Here is a 23740-nt window from a genome sequence, read left to right as displayed (position 1 = left end):
AGATTGTGAACGTCATTCACTGAATGTACCACAGCCTGGTCTTGGAAAAATAAAGCATGGACTTGAGTTTAAAACAGCAATTTTCGGGGTGCCTGGGGGGGGGGGGCTCATTTGGTCACATGTTCAGCTCTTGGTTTCAGCTCAGGTCATGATCCCAGGATGAGGGAATTGAGCCCCGCATCGGGCTCTGTGTCGAGCTCCATGCTGAGTATGGAGCCCGCTTGGGATTCTTTCTTTCCCCTTCTCTCTGCCCCTCCCTCCCTCCACTAAAATAAAAACTAAAAAATTAAAAAGAAAAAACCAGCAGTTTCACAGTGTGACCTCAGACCCCTGAGGGAGCTCAGATTCTTTCAGAGAATCTGCAAGATCAAAACTCTTTTCATTATAGTAGTAGTCATTCGCGTTTTTCATTATTGTCTCCTGAGTGTATACTGGGGTTTTCTAGAGGCTGCGTGAGGGGTGATGACATCATTGCTCTAATGGCTAAAAGAATATAAGCTTTTGTATTCTTGTGTTTTCACAGTTTCTCAGTTTAAATTTCTAATATGGTAAATACATAGTATATTTATCTTTGTCTCTGTCTCCCACATAAACTAAACCTGTTTGGATTCTTCAGTAATTTTTAAGAGCCTTAAGGGATCCCAAGATCCCTTTGAGAGAGAGAGAGAGAGAGAGAGGGAGAGCACGCGCATGGGAGGGGCAGAGAGAGAGAGAGGAGAGAGAGAATCCCAAGCAGGCTCCACAATGTCAGGGAAGAGTTAGACAAGGCGCTCGGACCCATGAACTGTAAGATCATGACGTGAACCGAAATCAAGCATTGGACACTTAACCAACTGAGCCATCCAGGTGCCCCCAAGATCTAAAGGTTTTAGATCCGCTGAGTTAGATCAGAGTTCAGGGTCCAGCAGATAGATTAACATGTCTAAGCTTCAGTTGATTGACTCTTAAAAATGTATGTGTCTTGTGGCGAGGGTGTTGGGTGATGGAGGTGGGGAGCATAGATGTGAAATTGGCAACAGCACATATCTCTGCAGCATTGCTTTGCTATAGCCTGCCTCTTAGAAACAGCCAGCTTTATCAAGGCTCCCCCTGCCCCCTATACCTCTCAGGCTAAATGCTGGTGATTTACGACACTACTATTATTATTTTTTTTTTTTTTTCAACGTTTATTTATTTTTGGGACAGAGAGAGACAGAGCATGAACGGGGGAGGGGCAGAGAGAGAGGGAGACACAGAATCGGAAACAGGCTCCAGGCTCTGAGCCATCAGCCCAGAGCCTGACGCGGGGCTCGAACTCACGGAACGCGAGATCGTGACCTGGCTGAAGTCGGACGCTTAACCGACTGCGCCACCCAGGGGCCCCACGACACTACTATTCTTAAACTTCTTGATATTCCTTAATCTTTGTTTTAAACATGTGCATGTGAAAGCAAGATGTTAGGAGGATTAGAATGGAGGAGGGGATCCTGAATTGGGCTTATCCAGGAACACCACTTTAGGAGAGGTAGTTATTGATCCTGCCCCTTCTCTCCTCACTTCCTGCTCATAAACATTCATCCCCAGAGCTCCTCTTGGTCCTCTCCGCTCCCAGAATCTGCAGGGACACCCCACACTTACCTCTCCCCTCTCTGAGTGTTGCTCACATTTCTAGTTGTTTCCAGTCAAACGCTTAACTAAACTCCCATTTTTCTCTCCTCCTTTGATTTTGATGTAAGGGGAAAGATCCTTCCATTCCACTTCTGTATCTCCCTACAACTCCTTAGACTCTCCCGAGCATCAAATACATCTCAATTGCTAGATTTGGTCAAATATCACCCTTTCTCATTCCAGGTTCAAAAGGAATCCAGGCTTTTTCAGTCCACAGGAACTTGTTCTTTGGTTATCTGGTTTGGTGGGGTTTTTTGTTTTTTGTTTTGTTTTGTTTTGGTAGACTTTCTCTTTGTCTGAGTTTAATGAGAACCTCCCTTTCTGTTGTCATTTTAATATGTTGCCGAAGCTTTATTATTATTTCATTCTCTTTGGACTTCGGCAGAGACCTGACATAATCCCTGTATTAAAGCAACTGGGCGCAGCTTTCCGACTTTTCTTTATCCACCTGCCTTTTGGTATCCTTGTACCCTAATCTAAGAAAGTGATGTTATACCCTGCAAAATCTTTTAAAAGAAACCACATGCTTTACCTCACCCGGCAAAGCTTGCCCTCACAGCTCACAGCAGAACAAGTTGGGACAGGATGAAGGAGTCCCTGGAATGCTGAATTTTGAAAGAATCAAAGGAACTCAATATCCCCGAGGCAGTTCTAATGAACTGTCTTTGCACCGAGTTCTTAAATGGAGCTTTTATTAAAAACTCATGAGGTTAGGAAACTTAAAAAAAAATGTATTTGTAGGACTCCTATAAACTGGAATAGATAAAATTTCTGAGTGATCACTCTGGCTCTCATCCTAATGATGTGGGTTTATGTTGTTTTGTAAAATATGGTGATGTTTCAGTTTGTCTTGCATCTAGGACATATTTATAGTCAGACTAGATATTTAGGCATCATTGCATTTAGGCAGAGAACGATATTAACTATTTTTTATTATTTAAATAACTTAGCTTTGTAAAGCACTACATGCTTATTATTATAAGAAATTAAAACAATGCAGTAAGCTCAAATAAGGAACTAAGTATTGCTGAAATACCATCAATATGTTCTAAATATCTCTGTGTGCATAGAATATTTTATATAAATATGGTTCCGTAAGCTTCTTTTTTATTCTATAATATATTGGAATATATTTCCTTGCACCTAAGTGTATGTAGATCTACTAAATCATTTTTAAAAAGCAGCACAGTATCCCTGTGTGTGTGTCATAATTTACTGATCCATTTGCCTTGATGAGAATTTTGCTATTATGAACTTTTTTGTGCATAAATATATTCACACTCATGACTTTATTTCTCTAGGGTAAAATCTTAGGAATGAATTCTAGGTTAAAATATATGCATATTAGATAATTTGATACACAAATTGCCTCCCAGAATCTTACCATTTTACCCAATCTCCAAGAGTAAGCATATTAATCACATGCATGGTTATGTAAAGAGACATGTCCGCGGCTGCCTGGCTGCCTCCAGCAGGACCCTCGAGATCATTGGTGGGGTTCCCACGTCTCAGCATGGGATGTTGACTTGGAAAATTTGAAGACTAGACCCTCTTCATATTAGCCAGAGTGGTGCTCTTTATCGAGGACCACCTCTTGTACTATCACAGCAAGGCATAATGCCAAATCATTCATTAAAAATGGGGCTGGAGCCTGGGTGGCTCAGTCGGTTAAGCATCCGACTTCAGCTCAGGTCATGATCTCGCGGTTCGTGGGTTTGAGCCCCACATCAGACTCTGTGCTGACAGCTCAGAGCCTGGAGTCTGCTTCTGATTCTGTATCTCCCTGTCTCTCTGCCCCTCCTCCACTCGTGTTCTGTCTCTCTCTGTGTTTCAAAAATGAATAAACATTAAAAGTTTTTTCTTTTTTTAAATGGGGCTGGACTATAATTTTTTAGTGACAGTGTATCTCTTGTCCTCTCTTCTGCACACCATTTTTTGGGAATTGAGATATTTGAGAATCTAACCAATTCAATTGGTAGTTCCCTTGGTAATTGTAAATCTGAGCAAAGGGAAGTGGACAAGCTTGAGGGAAATTTATCTCCACCTTACAAGACATTATATCTCTTTAGTGCTTGTATTCAGGTCAAAGCCAATGAGTTTCTCTTTTGAACATAGCTGGATGAACACTGATGAAAACTTTCTCCTTGCCTGCCTTATTTGCTGGACTCCAAGTGACCTTCCTTTTATTGACACGGCTCTTCTTAAGTGGTCAGCTTGAGGCTGTACTTGGTTACATGTCAATCCTGAGGCCATGGGCTCTTGTCACCTGTTGGAGACATGGGGAGTACCCTCGTCTTAAGGTTACACCAAATCATATATATACACACATATGCACATATGCATATTTAAATGTCATTAACCTGGAAAGAATGACACATTTCAATGTTACAAAACTCAAAAGGATGTTGATGAAAATTTCAGTGAAAATTTCCTCTTCTCCATCTCTACCCACTCCGTTTCCTTCCCTCGAGGCAACCAGTTTTGACTTTCAGGAACTACCTTTAACCGCTATTCTACTCATACACAAGGAAACATATATACTCACTTTTAAATATGGATAGATTTAATTCTTAATATTTAAGAATTGATGTTATTTTAAATGCTGTTTACACAAACGATAGCATATTGTATGCACAGAAACACTGTTCTGTACATTGATTTTTCACCTAACAATACAGCCTAAAGATCATCTTATCTCATTACCTAGAGTAGCCTCTTACTTTGTTACGGTTGCACAGTATTCCATTACATGGTTGTAGCAAAGTTTTTTCGTCAGCTTTTACGGACATTTTTTGATTTCAGTATTTTTATATTACAAATAATGTAGTAGTTTTCAACCTTGAACACACAGATTTTAGCACTAGTGAGGAAATATCTGTGGAATAAATTCCTAGAGCTGAAATTATGGAGTCAGAGAGTATTTATGTCAGTGACCTTGATGGATATCGTCAAATAGTCTCCATAAAAGCCACCCTTTCCTCAGCCTCTCTCAACATCACAGTCTCAGCCTTTTTTAAAAAAATAATTTGTTTTTTTGAAGAACACTTTCAGGTTCACAGAAAAATTGAGTAGAAAGTACAAAGATACCCCCATATGCCCCCTGTCTTCCCACACTCATACCCTGCCCCACTATCCACACCCACCACTAGCGTGGTACATTTATTGCAAATGATGAACCTATACTGACACATCATTATCACCAAGTGTAACCACAGTTTACATTAGGGCCAATCTTGGTGTAGTACATTCTGAGAGTTTAGACAAATGTATAATCTCATGTATCCACCATTATAGCATACAGCTTTTTCAGATTGGCTTCTATCACTCAGTAATATGCATTTATGTTTTCTCTATGTATTTCAATGGCTTGAGCGATCTTTTTTTTTTTTTAATATTGAATGGTATTCCATTGTATAGATGTTCCACCGTTTATCCATTCACTTACTGAAGGACATCTTTTTTTTTAATTAAAAAAAAATTTTTTTTAACATTTATTTATTTTTGAGACAGAGAGAGACAGAGCATGAACGGGGGAGGGGCAGAGAGAGAGAGGGAGACACAGAATCTGAAAACAGGCTTCAGGCTCTGAGCAGTCAGCACAGAGCCTGACACGGGGCTCGAACTCATGGACAGTGAGATCGTGACCTGAGCCGAAGTAGGACGCTTAACCAACTGAGCCACCCAGGCGCCCCTTTTTAAATTTTTTTTAATGTTTATTTTTGAGAGAGAGAGAGGAGAGACAGAATGCAAGTGGGGGAGGGGCAGAGAGAGACAGAGACAGAATCTGAAATAGGCTCCAGGCTCTGAGTTGTCAGCACAGAGCCCAACGCAGGGCTCAAACTCACGAACCATGAGATCGTGACCTGAGCCCAAGTTGGATGCTTAACCGACTGAGCCACCCTGGCGCCCCTTACTGAAGGACATCTTGGCTGCGTCCCTGTATTGGCTATTATGAATAAAGCTTCTGTAAACTTCTATGCATAGGCTTTTGTGTGGTCATGAGTTTTCAACTCCTTTGGGTAAATATCAAGAAACATGATTGGGAGCTTGTATGGTAAGAATATGCTTAGTTTTGTGCCTCCCAACGTGGCTGTACCAGTTTGCTTTCACACAGGCAATAAGAATGAATGATCTTACTGCTTTACAGCCTCATCAGCATTTGATGTTGTCAGTGTTCCAGATTTAAGCCATTCTATTGGAACGCATAGTATGTACAATAGATGTATAGTATCACATTATTATTTTACCTTGTATTTCCCCAATGCCATATAATGTGGAACATCTTTTCATATGCTTATTTGCCATTTGTTTATATTGTTTGGTTAGGTGTCTGTTAAGATCTTTGGCCCATTTTTTAATTGGATTGTTTTCTTGTTGAATTTTAAGAGTTTTTGTATATTTTGTATATTCTGGGTAACAGTTCACTTCAACGTAAGTGTCTTTTGAAAATAATTTCTCCAAATCTGTGCCTTACCTTTTCATTCTCTTGACAGTGTCTTTTGCAGAGCAGAAATTTTTTAATTTAATGAAGTCCAGCTTATCCGTTTTTGTCTTTCATGGACCATACCTTCAACGTTTTATCTAAGAAGTCATTGCCAAACCCAAGATCATTTAAATCTTCTCCAATGTGTCTTCTTGGCGTTTTACAGTTTTGTGTTTTACGTTTTTAGGTCTGTGATCCATTGTGTTGGTTTTTGTGAAGGGCGTGAGGTCTGCGTCTAGATTCATCTTCTTACATATGGATGTCCAGTTATTCCTGCACCATTTGTTGGAAAGACTATCCTGTTTCCGTTATACTGCCTTGGTTTCTTTGGCAAAGATCAGTTGACCGCATTTATGTGCATCTATTTTGGGGCTCTTTTTTCTGTTCCATTGATCTAGTTGTCCATTTTTATGCCAGTATTATACTGTGTTGGTTATTGAAGCTTCATGGTAAATCATGAAGTTGGCAGTGTCAGTCTTCCAATTTTGTTCTTTTCCTATAATATTGTGTTAGCTCATTTGGGTCTTTGGTCTCTTTATACAAAGTTTAGAATCGGTTTGTCAATATCCACAAAATGACTTGCTGGGATTTTTATTTGCATTGCATGGAATATATTGGTTAAGTTGGGGAGAACTGAGATCTTCACAATATTGAGTTTTCCTATCCATAAAATATGGAATATCTCCATTTAGTTAGTTCTTTGATTTCATTTATCAGAGGTCTATAGTTTATGTCATATAGATCTTGTTCATTTTTTAAATTATACCTAAGTATTTAATTTCAGTAACTACGAATGTAAATGGCATTGCAGTTTTATTTTCAAATTCTACTTTTCATTGCTGCTTTATAGGAAAATGATTGACTTTTATATATTAACCTTGCATCCTGCTATCTTGCTGTAATCACTTTGGTTCTAGGAGTTTTTTATTTATGCTTTCGTATTTTCTACATAGAGGATCATGTCATCTGTTAACCAAGGCAATTTATTCCTTCTTTTCTAATCTTTATACCTTTTATTTCCTTTACTTGTCTTAGTGAGTTAGGTAAAGTTTCTAGATGATGTTGAAAAGGAGTGATAAGAGGGGATATGCTTGCCTTGTACCTCAGTATGGAAGCTTCGTGTTTCTCACCATTAAGTATGATATTAGCTCTATGTTTTTTGCAAGTACTCTATCAAGTGGAGGAAGTTTCCCTCTACTAGTAGTTTACAGATATATATATATATATATATAGATATATATATATATCTATCTATATATATATATATATATATATTTTTTTTTTTTTTTATAGAGACAGAGAAAGAGAACGAGGGGGAGCAGGGGAGGGGCAGAGGGAGAGTGTGAGAGAGAATCCTAAGCAGGCTCCCCCATCACAGAGCCTGACAACTGTGAGACCTTGATCTGAGCCGAAATCAAGAGCCAGTCACTTAACCACCTGAGACACCCGAGTACCCCAAGTTTACTGATAATTTTTATCATGAATAGGTATTGGATTTTGTCAGATGCTTTTTCTGCATCTATTAATATGATCACATGATGTTTCTTCCTATCAATGTGATGGTTTGCATTAATTGATTTTTAAATGTTGAAGCAGCCTTGCATACCTGGGATAAGTATCACTTGGTTACGCTATGTGACTTTTTTTATGCATTGTTGGATTTGGTTTGCTATTATTTTGTTAAGTATTGGTGCATCTATGTTTATGAGACATATTGGTCTGTGGTTTTCTTTTCTGTAATGTCTTTGGTTTTGGTATTTTGTTTGGTTAGGGTGATGCTGGCCTCATAGAATGAGTCAGGAAGTATTCCCTCTGCTTCTATCCTCTGAACAAGACTATAGTAAATTGGTATCATTTCTTCCTTAAATTTTCATAGAATTCATCAATGAACCCATTCAGCCTGTGCTTTCTGTTTTGGAACATTATGTGTTTTTAACTTTTTTTAAGTTTATTTATTTATTTTGAGAGAGAGAGGCAGGGAGGGGCAGAGAGAGAATCCCAAGCAGGCTCTGCACTAACAGAGCGGAGCCTGATGCAGGGCTAGAACTTCATGAACCATGAGATCATGACGTGGTTATGAGTCAAGTGTGGTTAAGAGTCACTCTTAACCAACTGAGCCACCCAGGTGCTCCTGATTTAGAATATTATTAATTATACAGATTCATAGAGGTACATGCACCCCAATGTTCATAGCAACCTTGTCAACAATAGCCAAACTATAGAAAGATTCCAATTGCCCATCGACTGATAAGTGAATAAAGAAGACGTAGTACATGTATACAATGGCATATTACTTGGCCATCAAAAATAATGAAATCTTGCCATTTGCAATGACATGGATGGAACTAGAGTGTATTACACTAACGAAATCAGAGAGAGACGAATAAATACCATGCAATTTCAATCATGTGGAATTTAACAAAATAGATGAACATTTGGGAAGAGGGAAAAAGAGAGAGGGAAACAAATCATAAGAGACTCTTAACGATAGAGAACAAACTGAGGATCGATGAAGGGAGGTAGGTGGGGGATGGGCTAGATGGGGGATGGGCATTATTGAGGGCACGTATGATGATGAGCACTGTTGTTTGTAAGTGATGAATCACTGAATTCTACTGACACCAATATTGCACTGAGTGTTGACTAACTCGAATTTAAATAATTTTTTTAAAAAGGCACATTATTAACTATTGATTTAATTTTTTTCACTGATATAAGCCTATTTGGACTTCTCTTATGTCTATTTTTTCTAATATGTCTATTTCTCGTGAGAATTTGGGAAGATTGTGTATTTAAATAAGTTGGCCCATTTTGTCTAGGTTGTCAAATTTGTAGGCATAGAGTTTTTATAGTATGTATTCCTCTATTATCCTTTTAATGTCTATGGGATCTTTAGTGATGTCCCCTCTTTCATTTCTGATATTAGTGATTTATGTCTTCTCTCTTCTTTTTTTTCTTACTTAGACTAGCTAAAGTCTTATCAGTTTTACTGATCTTTTCAATAAAGGTTTTGGTTTCACTGACTTTATTAATTTTTGGTTTTCAGTTTCATTGATTTCTGCTCTAATTTTAATTTTTTTCTTTTCTTCTGCTTACTTTTAATTGCATTAACTTTTCCAATATATGCATAAATTTTCCTCTAAGCATTGCTTTCTCTGCATCCTAAAACTTTTATTTGTGTTTTAATTTAGTTAATATTTTAAAAATTCTCTTGAGAGTTTCTTTGACCTATGTGTTATTTAGAAATGTGCCATTTAATCTCCAAGTATTAAGGGATTTTTCTAGTTACCTTTCTGTTGTTGATTTCTAGTTTAATTTCACTGTGGTCGAAGACCAGACATTGTATGATTTTTATTCTTTTAAATTTGTTTAAGGTGTGTTTTATGTCCCAAAATATGGGGCATATTATTTTGGTGAAAGTTCCATACAAGCTTGAGAAAAATATGTATTTTGTCATTGTTGTATGAGGTAGTTTATTTTATATTTGTATCCACTTGATTGATGATATTGTTGAGTTCAACTATATCATTACTGATTTTCTGCCTGCTGGTTCTGTCCCTTTCTGAAAGAGGAGTGTTGAAATCTTCAACTATAAAAGTGGATTAATGTATTTCTCCTTACAGTTCTACCAGTTTCGCCTCCTGTGGTTTGATGCAGTTTGTTAGAGTCACACACATTAAGGAATGTTATGTGTTCTTGGAGACTTGACCCTTTATTATTATTCCCGTCTTCATCCCTAATAACCTTCTTGCTCTAAAGTCTGCTTTGTCTGAAATCACTATAGCTACTCCCACGTCCTTTTCATTTGTGGTAGCATGGCATATCATTCTTTGTCCATTTTACTTTCAATCTGAATGTATTTTTATATTTAAATTGAGTTTCTTTTATACAACATATAGTTGGGTCTTGATTTTGTTATCCACTCTGACAATCTGGCTTGATTTGTTCATTTAGTGCATTTAGATTCAAAGTGATTATTGATATAGTTGGATAAATAGCTTTCACTTTGTCACTGTTTTCTATTGGTTGCCCTCGTTCTTTGTTCCTGTTTTAATCTTCTGTTCCTTTTCTATGGTTTTAATTGATTCTATTTCCTCTCTTTTTTAGCATATCAGTTACATTTTGCTTTTAGCTTTTGAAAAATGGTTGCTCTAGAGTTTTCAATGTACGTTTATAACAGATCCAAGTCCACATTCACATAACACTATATTACTTTACAAGTAGTTTTCATGCCTTATAATAACAAAATAATCTAATTCCTCCCTCTTTCCCCCTGTATCACTGTTGTCATTCATTTCCCTTATATATTAGCATATATCTCTATATAATCATGTATGTATACAGAAGCATACATAATTTAGTGCATTGTTGGTATTATTGTTTTGATTGTTAGATCAAATTAAGATCAATTAAGAACAAGAAAAATAAAAGTTTTTATTCTACCTTTACTTATTCTTTCTTTAATGTTTTTCCCTTTTGGTGTAGATCCAGTTTTCTGACTTTATTTTCTTTATCTTTAAAGATCTTCTTTTAACATAGTTTGAAGGTAGGCCTACTGGCAACAAATTCCTTTAGTTTTTGTTTGTTTGAGAAAGTCTACTTCTTTATTTTCAAGGTTATTTTCACGAGATACAGAATTCTAGGTTGGGAGGTTTATTCTCTCAACACTTTAAATATTTCACTTGACTCCCTTCTGGATTGTGTTTTCTAAGGAGAAGTCAATTGTAATTCTTATCTTTATTGTTCCTTTGAAGATAAGTTGTCTTTCTTATCTGGCTTCTCTTAAGATGTTACCTTTGACTTCACTAGGCCTAGGTGTTGCTATTTATTTATTTATTTATTTATTTTTATTTTTGTAGCATTTATTCTGCTTTGTGTCACATGAGCTTCCTGAATCTGTGGCTTGGTACCTGTCATTAATTTGCCAAAATTTTCAGTCATTACTGTTTCAGGTATTTCTTTGGTTCCTTTTTTTTCTTCTCCTACTTGTATTCACATTGTGTGAATATTATACCTTGGGTAGTTGCCCCACAGTTCTTGAATACTGTATTTTGTTTTTGTTTTCAGTCTTTGTCCTCTGCCTTTTCAGTTTTCAAGGTTTCTACTGATATATCCAGAAGCTCAGAGACTCTTTCCTCAGCCACATTTAGTCTGTTAGTAAGCACATGAAAGGCACACTTCCCTCCTGATCTGTAGCACCTCTTTCTGGTTCTTTCTAAGAATTTCCATCTCTCTGCTCATGTTACCCATCTGTTCTCACATGCTATCTTTACCCATTAGAGCCTTTAGCACGTTAATCATAGTTGTTTTAAATTTCCGATCTGATAATTCCAACATCCCTGCTGCCATGTCTGGGTGTGATGCTTGCTCTCTTTCTTCAAACTATGTTTTTTTGCCTTTTAGAATGTTTTGTAGTGTTGCAGGATCTTTCACCACAATACCCAGGATTCGTTGTCTCTCCGCTTTGAAGAATTAAGAGGTGGACACAAAATGAGCAGCAGGCAAAAGTTTATTAGAGTATAAGATTACAAAGTTAGACTAGTTGGAAAGCTCTTTACAGATAGGGGATATTCAAAAGTGAATGCCCCCCCCCCCGCTTCCAAGACACAAGGGTCTTGTTTTATAAGGTTTTGGTTAGCCCTCCCCTACTCTCCCCTTCACTTCCTCCTTGTTCCTTCTCAGGTTCTACCCTTATTGGCTGGATAACTCGAGGTGTTGAGTTGTCCATTCCTGATTGGCTAATTTCCATTGTATGAGGGGTGGCCTATAGCCATACCTAGGTCTTTCCTCCAATTCCTGAGGGAAACCTGAGGGACAGTAGGTGGGGGTCTGTTAGTTCTTAAGAGGAACATTGCACCTGAGGGGATTTGCTGTGGTCAGACACTCCCAGCATTGTTCCAAAATATGTGTTTTTCCCCACCCAGGGACCTCAGGCCCTAATCTTTCCCTCTCTGCCTACTGAATCGATCTTCTCCTCTCATATTAATATTTTCTTGATAGTGGGAAATATGGTGAAAGGAACTGCTGTAAATAGGCCTTTAGAAGTGTGGTGGTGAGGTGTGGGGGGCGGGGAAGGAGTCTATATTCCTAGGATTAGGTGTCAGTCTTTTGTGAGCCTGTGCTTCTGGACATATGTGAGCTTCACATAGGCTTCCCAGTTGTTCCCCACCCTTATATCCCACAGGAAGGCTAGAGCCAGCTAGAATTTGGTATTTTCCTACCTCAGGTCAGTTAAGTGCTGATAAACCCCCAGCAGGTGAGGCCCTGGTTAAGTAGTTTCCCTCGAGCGCAGACCTTGTTAAGAGGAACAGAATTACTCTAATGTATTTTGAAATCTTTTCTTTGCTTCTGCCCCTGCCAGAAGCAGGAGGGGGTTTTTCTCCAAAATTACAGTAAGAACCTGGTCGATATCCTCAAAATAAAGCTCATAAAATTGTGGGGCCCCCCTATGACTGGCTCCCCCTGGAATTTTTAGCTCTCAGACTCGTCCACTTAGAGCCTCCAGCAATTCGTCAATTACGGTTCTTGTTTTTCTATCTCAGCACTGTTTCCCGTGGAGTTTCGGTTCACGAGTTCCTGCTCTGGTAAATTGTTATTTTGTCTATTTGCCTGTTGATATCTCCAGTTCTGGGGGATAGCAATTTGCCCTCATTGCTATTATTGATCCGGGAAGGGTTGTTGATTTTTGAATTTTGTTTGGCTTTTTACTTATTGTTAGGGTGGATGACTTCTGAGCAGGCAGAACTGGAACGTTGGAAGTCCAATCTCAACTACTTTTTGAAGTAGTGTTTTCTCAGCTATTTGTTTAGAATGAGGGAAGTGGTGAGGTTTTAGTCAGAGTTCCCAATACTTTGTATTGAGCAAGTGATTTTTAACTTCTCTAAACAAGAGTTTTCTTATCTATAAAATAGGGATTATAATACCTCCCTTGTAGATGTTCTGACAAAGGACAAAGGATATTCCATATAAACACACATGGAACAAAGCAGGAGTAAAAGGTAAGTAAATATTAGCCAAAAAAGAGAAAGTGGTATTTTTCTGTCACCTAGTTCCTGGGGATGCCTGGTGATTTGGAAAGTGTTTTGAATGCCTATGTAAAGTGGTCACAGCCTGCTGCCCCTCCCCTCACTCACACTGCCTAAGCCTACCTCCTTGCTAGTCCTTGAATGTGCCGAGGGCACTTTACCTCAGGGCCTTTGCATTGCTGTTTCCTTTGCCTGGAACTTTCTTCACTTAGGTATCTGTATGGCTTCCTCCTTTACCTCAGTCATGTCTTTCTTCAAATGATTCTTCAGGGAGGCTTTCTCTGAGCCCCCAGCTTTGCATTCACTCCCAGTGATTTCTTCCTCCTTCTCAGTTTTATTTTTCTCCATAATGCTTATCACCACTAGCCATATATTTTTATTTTATTTTGTTTTCTCATCTGGTTGCGTCTCTTCCTCCACTAAATGTAAGGGCAGGAATTGTTTACTGCTGAATCCCCAACACCTAAATCCCGGGTCTTCCATATTGTAGGGGTTCAGTAAACTCGAGGAATGAATTTGAAAGAGCAAATTACAAGTTACTCTACAAGAGGTAATAAATAAGATTTATAAATGGAGAATGGCTGCCTTAAAATATTTGAATCATCTTCCGTACCAGGACTTAGATATTATCATTCCCCTCGCCTCACTACTTACAGAGATATAACTTCTAAGAGATTTGATGCACAATAGAAATAAAGGAGGTAGCCTGCTTTATATTATGGGGCCTCAAACAGGACTGACTGAAAATAGAACTATAAACAGCAATTAAATCAAATGTCCTCATCCCTTGGTAGCCAGCGATATCTGCGGCTGTAATTTTTGATTTCCCTTCCTGCTTAGACCTAGGACTTGGAATGCATGGAGAGACAACTAAAATGCCTACTGCTTGTTGGAATATAAGAAGACAATTAAGGGACATGGATACAACCTCGTATCTCCTAGAATTGCCTCATTGGCTGTGACAGCTTCAGATGAGAGAGACGAAAAGACCCATATATTCCTAAATGGTTATTAGCTTGGGTACATAAGGTGGAGAACAAAGATTTGCTCTGAAACCCACTTGCGCTGGAGTGAAGTTCTTAGGGTAGTGTCATTTCTGCCCTGCATACTGCCGGGGCCCTGCTGCGTCCTTGTCGGTTGAGGTCTCATCTGATAAGAAGCAGCCAGGAATGAACCAAAAACTTCATGCGATTTTGTATCATCAAAATCCGGCCTGTAAATATGATGCCAATACTTATTCCTGGGCTTTATTACTGAGAAAATCAGCTTGCTAAAAATAAAGTCCTTACCGTCCCGTAGTCAAACACTTCCTTCACCTGCCGAGTGATGTTAAATGCACTCCTCTCTCACCAAACTTTGAAAGTCTTTTCGCCTGCCTTGCTATTCTTGTGTTCTGAGATTGTCATAGTGACAGCAGAGTCTGGTTAATCCTGGTAGGATGTTTGTGACACAGTCAGTCCTTGTTTTTCAGCACATTGTTTTCCTGGGGTTTGCCGACTGCCATAAAATGAAATCCGACTGGCTATATACTATTGCCATTATTGATTCTGATTTCATGAAAAATCATTAAATGAGCAGAGAAAGGTGCTGAAAACTGATGAATAGTGTCGGGGCTCAGCCAGGTGGGCAGCAGAGGGAGAGTTTTGCTGCAAGTAGCAAAGTGTGAAAGTTACTAATTCCTCATTGAATGTCTACAGCAGATAGAAGTGGTGTGGTTGCTGATTAGATGCTTTGTGACGCGGACGATGCCAGTCTCGGACAAGTAGGCAAGCCTTCTCCTTGAACGTGGTCACATTTTACTTTGCTTTTTTTGTTTTGTGTTGTTTTGTCCTTATCAGGGAATGCCCATCATTTAGTATGGAAATGCCTAACATGTAAGTGGTCAATAAATACTTTTTGAATAGAAATAATAAAACCCTTCACAACCTTTAACCTTTTCTTAAAACGCCATCAAAATTTTCAGTCATGCTTGGAAAATTGTATGTTTTCATGGTTTTGTTTTTGATGAATGCAATTGAAATTCCTAGGTAATTACGTGAAAAATTCACAAATCTGATCTAATTTGAAATTTCAATGTATATCTACAATCTGGCTTCTAAAATTGTAATTGCCTATATTCGCTGTCATGGTTGAAAGAAAGAAAGACATTAAATATTTTTGAACTACTTTGGATATGAAAAGTGATATCACCTAAAATAGAGAGTCAGACAAATAAAGCTTAACTAGAATAGTAACACTAGTTAACTTTTACGGCTTATTTATCGTATGCCATGCACTATGCTAAATGCTTTATAAATATTAGTTTAGTTAAACCTTTTAAAAATGGTTTGAGGCAGTTACTATGATTCTCCCTGGTTTATAAGTGAAGGAACTGAAGCTTAGAGAGGTTAAGTAATGAGCCCAAGGTCAAACAATTGACCTCCAAACTCAGGCATCCTAGGTTCAGACCTGGTGCTCTCGAACCCCATGCATATTGCACACAGCAAAGGAACAGAAACACAGTCAGTTAATATATCGAGTGGTAATTGAAGAGGTAGGTCACATTGTTTCAAGATTCAGGCCATTTGGCCTAGAAACCATGCTGATGTTTCACAACGGTGATGAAATATTTAAGCTACTTTTGATTTCATGAGAGAAAATGTGTCGCATACATATAGTTTTACATCATTTAAGAAGTTGTTTGATTCAGAGTCGCAGTTTGTAATTTCAGGGGAAAAAGGCTGTAAGAGATCATGTGCTCACGATCAGTTCTTTGTTGAGCACAAATGTTGCTAAATGGTGGCCCTTTTTTTTTTTTTCCTGTCTCTTTTCTCCTTTTTACCTCTGAACTGCTGTTTCAGGTGAACATCTCTTGCCTGGACTATGACAGAAGTCCCCAGATGGTCTTCCTACACCCCCAGCTTGTTCTCCACATCGTTGCCAGGAGTACCTTCACAAACCGACCAACAAAAAATGCTGTATCACTCTCGCCCTCACCAAGAACAGTGATTGCTGCTGATTTTGACGCATACATTCCACTTGACAGTCTCTTGCAAGCTAAGGCCCCTACCTAGTCATTTATACACATGACTCATTATTCTCTAACATTGCTCTTTTCAAACATTTTAACTGCAGTTTAGCTGACATACAGTGTCATGTTAGTTTCAGGTGTGCAGTATAGGGTTTCAACGTTTCCACACATCACCTGGTGCTCATCACGGCAAGTGCACTCCTTAATCTCCATCACCTGTCTCACCCACCCTTCCACCCCCTTCCCCTCTGCTCACCATTGGGCTAGTCTCCCTTGTTAAGATCTCCAGCACAGCTCAGTAGGAATTTCAGTACCAGTCACCAGCTTGCTTCTTCACCTCGTATCCCACCGTCTATCTCCTCCTCTCCATACTCCGGCTCCATTACACTTCGTATTGCTTCTCATGTGTAGAATACTGTCTAAGTTGTCTCTTCTAACCACACTCTTAATTATCTGGAATACTATGCTACAATAGAGAAGGCCTGATGATGTGTCTGTCATAGATAGCCCATGATTCAAACCTCATTATGTAGGCTTGGGAATGGTGCTTAGCTGATTAGAATCTCAATTTTGTCCCTAGTAGAATGAAGGCACTAACATTATTTACAGAGTTTTTAGAAAGATTAAGTGAGATAGGCAGTGTAAAGGGCTTGGCATCCAATAAATGCATGTTCCTATCTTCAATCCCACATTGACCATCCTCACCTTTTATTCCCCATCCCCCATCCCAGCGAGTGGATTTTGGGTTTTCCTCTCTGTGCCTCTGCAACAACCAGGGGAGAGACCTCTAAACCTGTAGTTTTGTTTGGCATTTGTCTGTGTCTTGTCTGTTCTGTCTACGCCAATAGTGCTCAACCCAGGGTGCACACTTCAGGAACCCGAGAAGCTCTTTAAAAAATGCCCCTTCCTTAGTTCAGTTACAGCAGAGTCTCTGATCTGGTACACAGGCATGGTTTGTAAAGTTCCTCGGGTGATTTTAGTGTTCAAGGCTAGGCTGCAGATTCCTTCAGAGCAGGGATTCATTAGTGATCCCTGCTGCTCTCACGGAGCTGGGCACAGAGTGGACATTCAATGCTTGCCACCAAAATGAATGAATGCGTGCATGTGTGATGGCCAGCTCTCGAGGCCTTCTGAATATACATTTGATACATTTTAATAACCTATATACATTTGATACGTTTTAATAATTTGATATATTAATAGTCAAAATTTAATAGTTTGAATATACATTTGATACGTTTTAATAATTTGTTAAAATTAACTCCCCTCCCCCCGATAATGTTGGGTAGCACTTTCTTTTCTGAATGCTAAACGGAAGCTGGTGCATAGTAAAATGCTTCTTTTCATATAGTAAATAGTGTGGGAGCACCGTGACTTAAAATCAGCTTTGTCACTTAAATGCAGAAGATTTTAAAGTTTATTTTCAATAGGACTCGATTTCAGTATGGCCTCTAGACAGTAAGCTGAATGGTGGGTAAAAGAAGTAAAGTCCTATCTTTTCTGGTAAAGAGACTCATGACTGCATTACCTCAGTTCTAGCTCGAGAATTGAAATGTTATCAGCTTAACAAAGAGAAAGTGAGTATGTTACAAATGCGCCTCTAACCATGGCGGTGGGTGGATCTCAGTAGTGAAAATTCACAGATTAGATATTTTTATTGAAATAAAAATGGTGGCTTCTGGGACTATATTTAATTTCTTTACAATGTTGTTTTCTCTTAGGTAATCAGCTGTGATGAGGGGTCTACTGTTGCCTTCTGGATGATAGACACTGGGCAGAAAATCAAACAGTTTACTGGTTGCCATGGCAATGCAGAAATCAGCACTATGGCCCTTGATGCAAATGAGACACGGCTTTTGACTGGCAGCACAGATGGGACCGTAAAGGTGAGAACACAGTGATGCTTTCTATCCACATATGAGGAGGCTAAAATACTATGTGAAGAGACACAGCTATAGCTATATTTGTTTCTGCCTTTTTGGCCATGCAAGAGGAAAGACAAGACAAGATTAGAAGAGTTAAATAACCCATACCATCTAATAACAAAGCTGTTAGGGGGAAAAAAAAAAGCCTCAGTGGAAAAATGAATAAATGATTTCTCTGAATAAATTATTTAGAATAAAAACACAACTTGGCATACTTATTTCAGAAAGCCTTTCTCCAGTTCTGGATAGAGGACTACTTTGGGGAATAAGAAGTCTGAATAATTTTCCTATGCTTCAGCTAATGTCCCTAGTTTTCTTCTTAGTTTGTAAAATGAGAAATCAGTGCAACCAAGAAAACTTGTTAAAATGGCACAGATGCAAATTTGGGGGCAAATGAATATTTCAAAATCAACCCATGTTATAATTTGCACGTTTGTGTGAAGGCAAGTGAGACGGTGAAGACGGATAGTAGAAAGAACAATCACTATCTTATTTATTATCATCCTAAACCTACAGTATTTAATACTTCCACTTTTATTATTTTATAGCTATTACTAATTTCTGTTGGGAGATGAGAGCTATTATACTTTGAAAAATGATCAAATTTTCATGCAAAGCTTAGATATTTGCTATCTGCAATCATGCCTACCAGTGAATCTTCTCTGCCCCCCTCAGCTCTGAGACTAATGACAATCTTTGATTGGAGATGGCTTGTGACACTTTGAGGCAACAGAAGGCAGTTTCCCAGAATAAGCTTTGAATAGTTCTCAACTTCTGTCATAACTGGAATGAGAAGGGTATTAATTAGGTGTATCTTCCATGGTGGGGTGTATGTTGCATGCCGGTAGCCTGCCAAGGGGTTAACGGAAGGTTATCTGGATATGTACGTGGAACATGATGGAAGTTGGAGTTCAGGGGATTCTAGGGTGGCACCTGTCAATGTGAAGGAGGTGCTCTGGCAGGCTGCAATGAGAATTTCTGAAAATCAACAGAGCTGGGCCTCTGGGAAGGTTAACAGCATGAGGTTAGGGACTGAGAGCTTGGGCTTAAGTAATCTAGTTTACGGGACTACTGGAAAGGCGTTGGGAAGGTAATGGGACAATTCCAACCCCAATAGTCAAGGTGGAATAAACAAGAACAGCTGAAACTGGAGTATCAGGCAGGCTTAGGTAAAAGGAACAAGTGAGTATCCCACTTACTAGTCCCAGGGTATGAGACTGAACTGAGAACTGAAATGAATAGATGAGGTTTCTTTCACCCCTGTCTTGGAAAGTAACCAACTACACAGTCCAGAGTAGGGCAGACTTACAAACCTACGGGGTTGCTAAGAGCTTGCAGATAGTCCCAGCTAAAGGACTTAACAGGACTTGGGGAGAGTCAGATCTTCGCGATACCTATGTGTGGGTGTTATTTTAGGTGGGCTTGGTAGGAGCCATGTTGAGAGGACAATGAAGTGACATGGGTGAAGAGCACCCTTCAACATTTCAGCTCAAGCCCTGCGTCTTAGAAGGCTTAATGTGAATTTAGTAGTATAATCACAGCTTTTGAAAGTACATTTATCTTTATCATAATAACAGAATTCTGAAATTTGGCAACCTCTATGTAGGATGCATAAATCAGAGTTGAGCTGCTCTGGACATATTCTATGAAGAGACAGGAATCAATGGCATTTTCCAATCTCATTTATAATTTAGAAAATCCAAAACCAGTACCTATGTCATCAAAGATTTAAAAGTATTGCCCTATTTATCATGGTTTTGAAGTGTCTGATTTTTAATTAGTGTTTTGAATAATTAATGTATGCATACAGTAAAACTTGAAATATCAAAGAGTTATACAGTGAAAAGAAAGTCTCTTTCTCACCTCCCTTGTAGCTACCACTGTTAATGGTTTCTCACGCATCCTTCTAGCCCAGGAGCACCATTTGTTTCTCAGTGGCAACCCAGTATATACAAAGTTCTGCATTGTGCATATTGTCTTGGACCTTGACATTGTTATTAACAATGTAGTTAACTTTTATTGCATACTTACTAACAGCCAGGCACTGTTGTAAGCACTTTATACATACACACCCCTTTACACATGCACACCCCTACACTCCCCACATCTATATATCTATATAGTTGGTATTATTATTATGCCACTTTTACAGAGGAGGACACTAAAACCCAAGGAGATAAAGCAAATTGCTTAACGTTTCATAGCTGGTCCAGTTTGGGCAGAGCTTAGAAATATGGAAATGACGTGTTCGTCTTAATGGCTGCATTATATGCTACTGTATAGATATTCCATATTCTGATTGTTTAGCCCCTTATTTTTTGTTTTTTGTTTTTAAATTTTTTTTAATGTTTATTCATTTTTGAGAGACAGAGAGAGACAGAGCATGAGCAGGGAAGGGGCAGAGAGAGGGAGACACAGAATCTGAAACAGGCTCCAGGCTCTGAGCTGTCAGCACAGAGCCTGACGCGGGGCTCAAACTCACAGACCGCGAGATCATGACCTGAGCTGAAGTCGGACCCTCAACCGACTGAGCCACCCAGGCGCCTCTGTTCAGTCCCTTGTTAATGAGGAACTGGGTTGATTCAGGTCTTGAGCTTTTATAAACAGTGCCTCAAGAAGAGCCTTCAAAGCTGCCTGGGTGGCTCAGTCAGTTAAGCATCAGACTTCAGTTCAGGTCATGATCTCACGGTCCGTGAGTTTAAGCCCCACATCGGGCTCTCTGCTGTCAGCATGGAGCCTGCTTTGGATCCTCTGTCCCCCTCTCTCTCTGCCCCTCCTCTGCTCATTCTCTCAGTCTAAAAATAAATAAATGAACTTGAAAAAAAGAATCTTAAAAAAAAAAAAAAGAATAGCCTTTAAAACATGTCATTTCACACATCTAAGTGTCTCTGTGAGACAGTTTCCTAGAAGTTGAATTTTTAATTCAAAGGGTATATGCAATTTAATTTTCATACTGCCAGCTTGGTCTTTGTGTATGAGGCACCAGCAATGTTTCATAGCAGGGCTTAGTTTTAACTGCTGGTGATGTTCTGTTGTAAAGTGTCCCCATTGGGCCTGGGTCCTGACCCACTGCCTGAGGAAGTAAACTCAAGAGTTCTTCTCCTCTGTAGGACTGGGTCTGGCATCCACTAACAATAGGACATTTTACTGGGAGCAGATGGGAAACCTATGCCTAAGGACTGTATTTCAGGCTCTGTATTAGATGCTTAATCCTCCAAATGTCCCAGAGGAGTAAGCTTCCTGTGTCATAAATGAGGAAACTGAAATTTAGAGCGATTTACTTAGAGAACCATGATCTCAACGCTCCAAAATGTAACTCTAAGTGATTTTGTAGTCTCCCCCTTAAAAATCCATGCTAACTAATAGCTTTTGAGTCAACCATTATTAGAATAGACGGGTAGGGTTACAAGTAGAATTATAAATATAATGGGTAAATTTAAATGGTGAGAGGATTTTCTTTAATTGTTGCATACCTTAAGTGAATCAATCCTAGTCCAGAATATAAACACAAAAGCTTAAACTAATCTGATTACCCTGTGTCGTTTTACTCACTGAAGAAGACATTTTCTTTTCTTGTCTCAAAGGTGATTTAAAATTTTCTCTTAAAGGTATGGGACTTCAATGGATACTGTCACCACACCCTAAATGTTGGGCAAGAGGGAGCTGTGGATATTTCACAGATTCTGGTTCTTAAGGAGACAATACTGGTTACAGGCTGGGAGAGGTATGAGACGCTTCATGCAAAACCGTGGGAAGGCAGAAAGAGAGTGTTTTTATTTGGATCAAAATCTACAAGATAAGACAACATAGAAACCTTGACTGATTCTGAGTCATTAACTTGCTGGTGACCTTGGTGAATGAATCTGTTTGGATTGACTGAGTGCTTAGGGCTAAAACATCACAAGATCATGGCATTAGAAGGCTTTCTTCTGGCTTTTGGAATCTTTTTCTTTAACCATTCCAGACAAGGCCCTAATACCCCTTCCTGAGTATTAACTCCAAAAGTTTCCTAAATTTTATAGTCCATAAATTCCTAAAGTAGAAATTATATTCTTTCAACTATCAAGGAAACTCATTTCTTCTTCTCTCGTTACTTATTTTAAATTGCAGCAAGGAGGGAGATAGGCTGCTGAATTGTGTTAGCACTTCCTTCGTATCAGGGCAGAGAGGGCTTTCGCAGCCCGCTTACTGTTCTCAAAGAGCAATTCTTCCATTTCATTAGAAGGAAAATTACTTTTCTTTCCTTTTCTCCTGAGAGAACTAAGGGATCATAAACAGGACCTTTTCTGTGGCATTGTATAAGCACTAGGAAAATTAAAGTGTGATATTTTCTGAAAAAATATTGTCCATAAATTCAACAGTTCACAAAATATGGCTCTAATAGGTAATTTGCCGCACATTTTCACTATGGAATTTTGATCTTCATGATTTGAAGCCAGGATTAAAATCAGATTTTATACCTAGAAAACTAACGGTATATAGTTGGGGATTTTTATCAATCACATGAAAGGCTTTTTCTTCTAATACAAATGTGCATGTGCAGATGAGAAAACATAATGCCACTTACAGCTTAGTTTTCAGGGGTAGTCTGACTATAAGGAAAGAAAGTATAATCCACGTTACTCTACTCGATATTAAGAATTAATTCAATAATCTTCGCCTTTGAAAGACAAGGCTTCTTCACATCTTGGGAACAGTCACGATCCACTAATGACTTATCTCTTAACAGACTTTTGCCTGATTATTCCTTTTGGGCTGTGGCAGTAAATAAGTTTAATTCTCAAATATTATGGTATGGTAGATGTAAAGTATATAGCTGATCCAACTTAAATTTTGAACATAACAAAAAAAATTAAAATTTATTAAGTGTAAGTCAAAACTTTGGAGGTACTGTTTTCTTAATTATAATTTTTAGATATCCATAGTTAGAAATTTGTATCAAAAGTAAGGTTTCTTTGATTGCTTGCGCAGGTCAGTTTTAAAAGATTAAATGAGTAGAGTCCTCTAAAAGTGGCCTAAAAGAACACCTGGGGTGCCTGGCTGGCTCAGTCCATAGAGCCTTGATATCTGAGTTGTGAGTTCAAGGCCCACACTGGGCATTGAACTTACTTAAAAAAAAAAAAAAAAAAAAGGCACCTGGGTGGCTCAGTCGGTTAAGTGTCTAACTCTTGATTTTGGCTCAGGTCATGATCTCACAGTTCCTGAGATTGAGCCCTATGTCAGGCTCTATGCTGACAGTGTGGAGACTGCTTGGGATTCTCTCTCTCTCTCTCTCTCTCTCTCTCTCTCTCTCTCTCCCCCTCCCTCTCCCCCCTCCACTCTCTCCCCCTCCCCACCCTGCTTGCATGCTTGTGCGTGTGTGCTCTCTCTTACTCTCTCTCAAAAATAAATGAATAAACTTAAAAAAAAAAGACAGAAAGAAAAAGGAACACTTGATGTTCTGATCTCTCTTGGCGGGTTACTTTTTTTTAATCTCAGAGAGGGAGATGTGGACAGACTGAGGTAGGAGGAACAGTTGCCACTCCCTCCATCTTTCCCCAGCTTTTTCATCTTCTGCAAGGTTGTCAAGACTTGGATCCCTTAGTTGGAACTGAAAGTTGAAGGACTGCATTCTCAATTGTGTTATTTTACTTTTATATTGGTAGATTTA

The 23740-nt window shown here is 38.8% G+C and overlaps 1 protein-coding gene across 3 annotated transcripts in view; it reads left to right on the top strand.

Annotated features, from left to right (window-relative positions):
- The window catches only part of WDR49 (WD repeat domain 49), a 142410-nt gene that overhangs the window by 65731 nt on the left and 52939 nt on the right, over window positions 1-23740 (top strand). For all 3 annotated transcript variants that reach the window (XM_030328718.1, XM_030328717.1, XM_030328716.1), the window contains 2 exons: window positions 17887-18051; window positions 21699-21814. In XM_030328718.1, coding sequence (XP_030184578.1) covers window positions 17887-18051; window positions 21699-21814 — 281 coding nt within the window. The remainder of the gene's footprint in view (window positions 1-17886; window positions 18052-21698; window positions 21815-23740) is intronic.

The sequence above is a fragment of the Lynx canadensis genome, chromosome C2 (assembly GCF_007474595.2).
Source record: "Lynx canadensis isolate LIC74 chromosome C2, mLynCan4.pri.v2, whole genome shotgun sequence".
Classification (NCBI taxonomy): Eukaryota; Metazoa; Chordata; class Mammalia; order Carnivora; family Felidae; genus Lynx; species Lynx canadensis.
The sequence above is the reverse complement of the archived record's forward strand: the minus strand, read 5'-3'. Positions and strand labels throughout refer to the sequence as shown.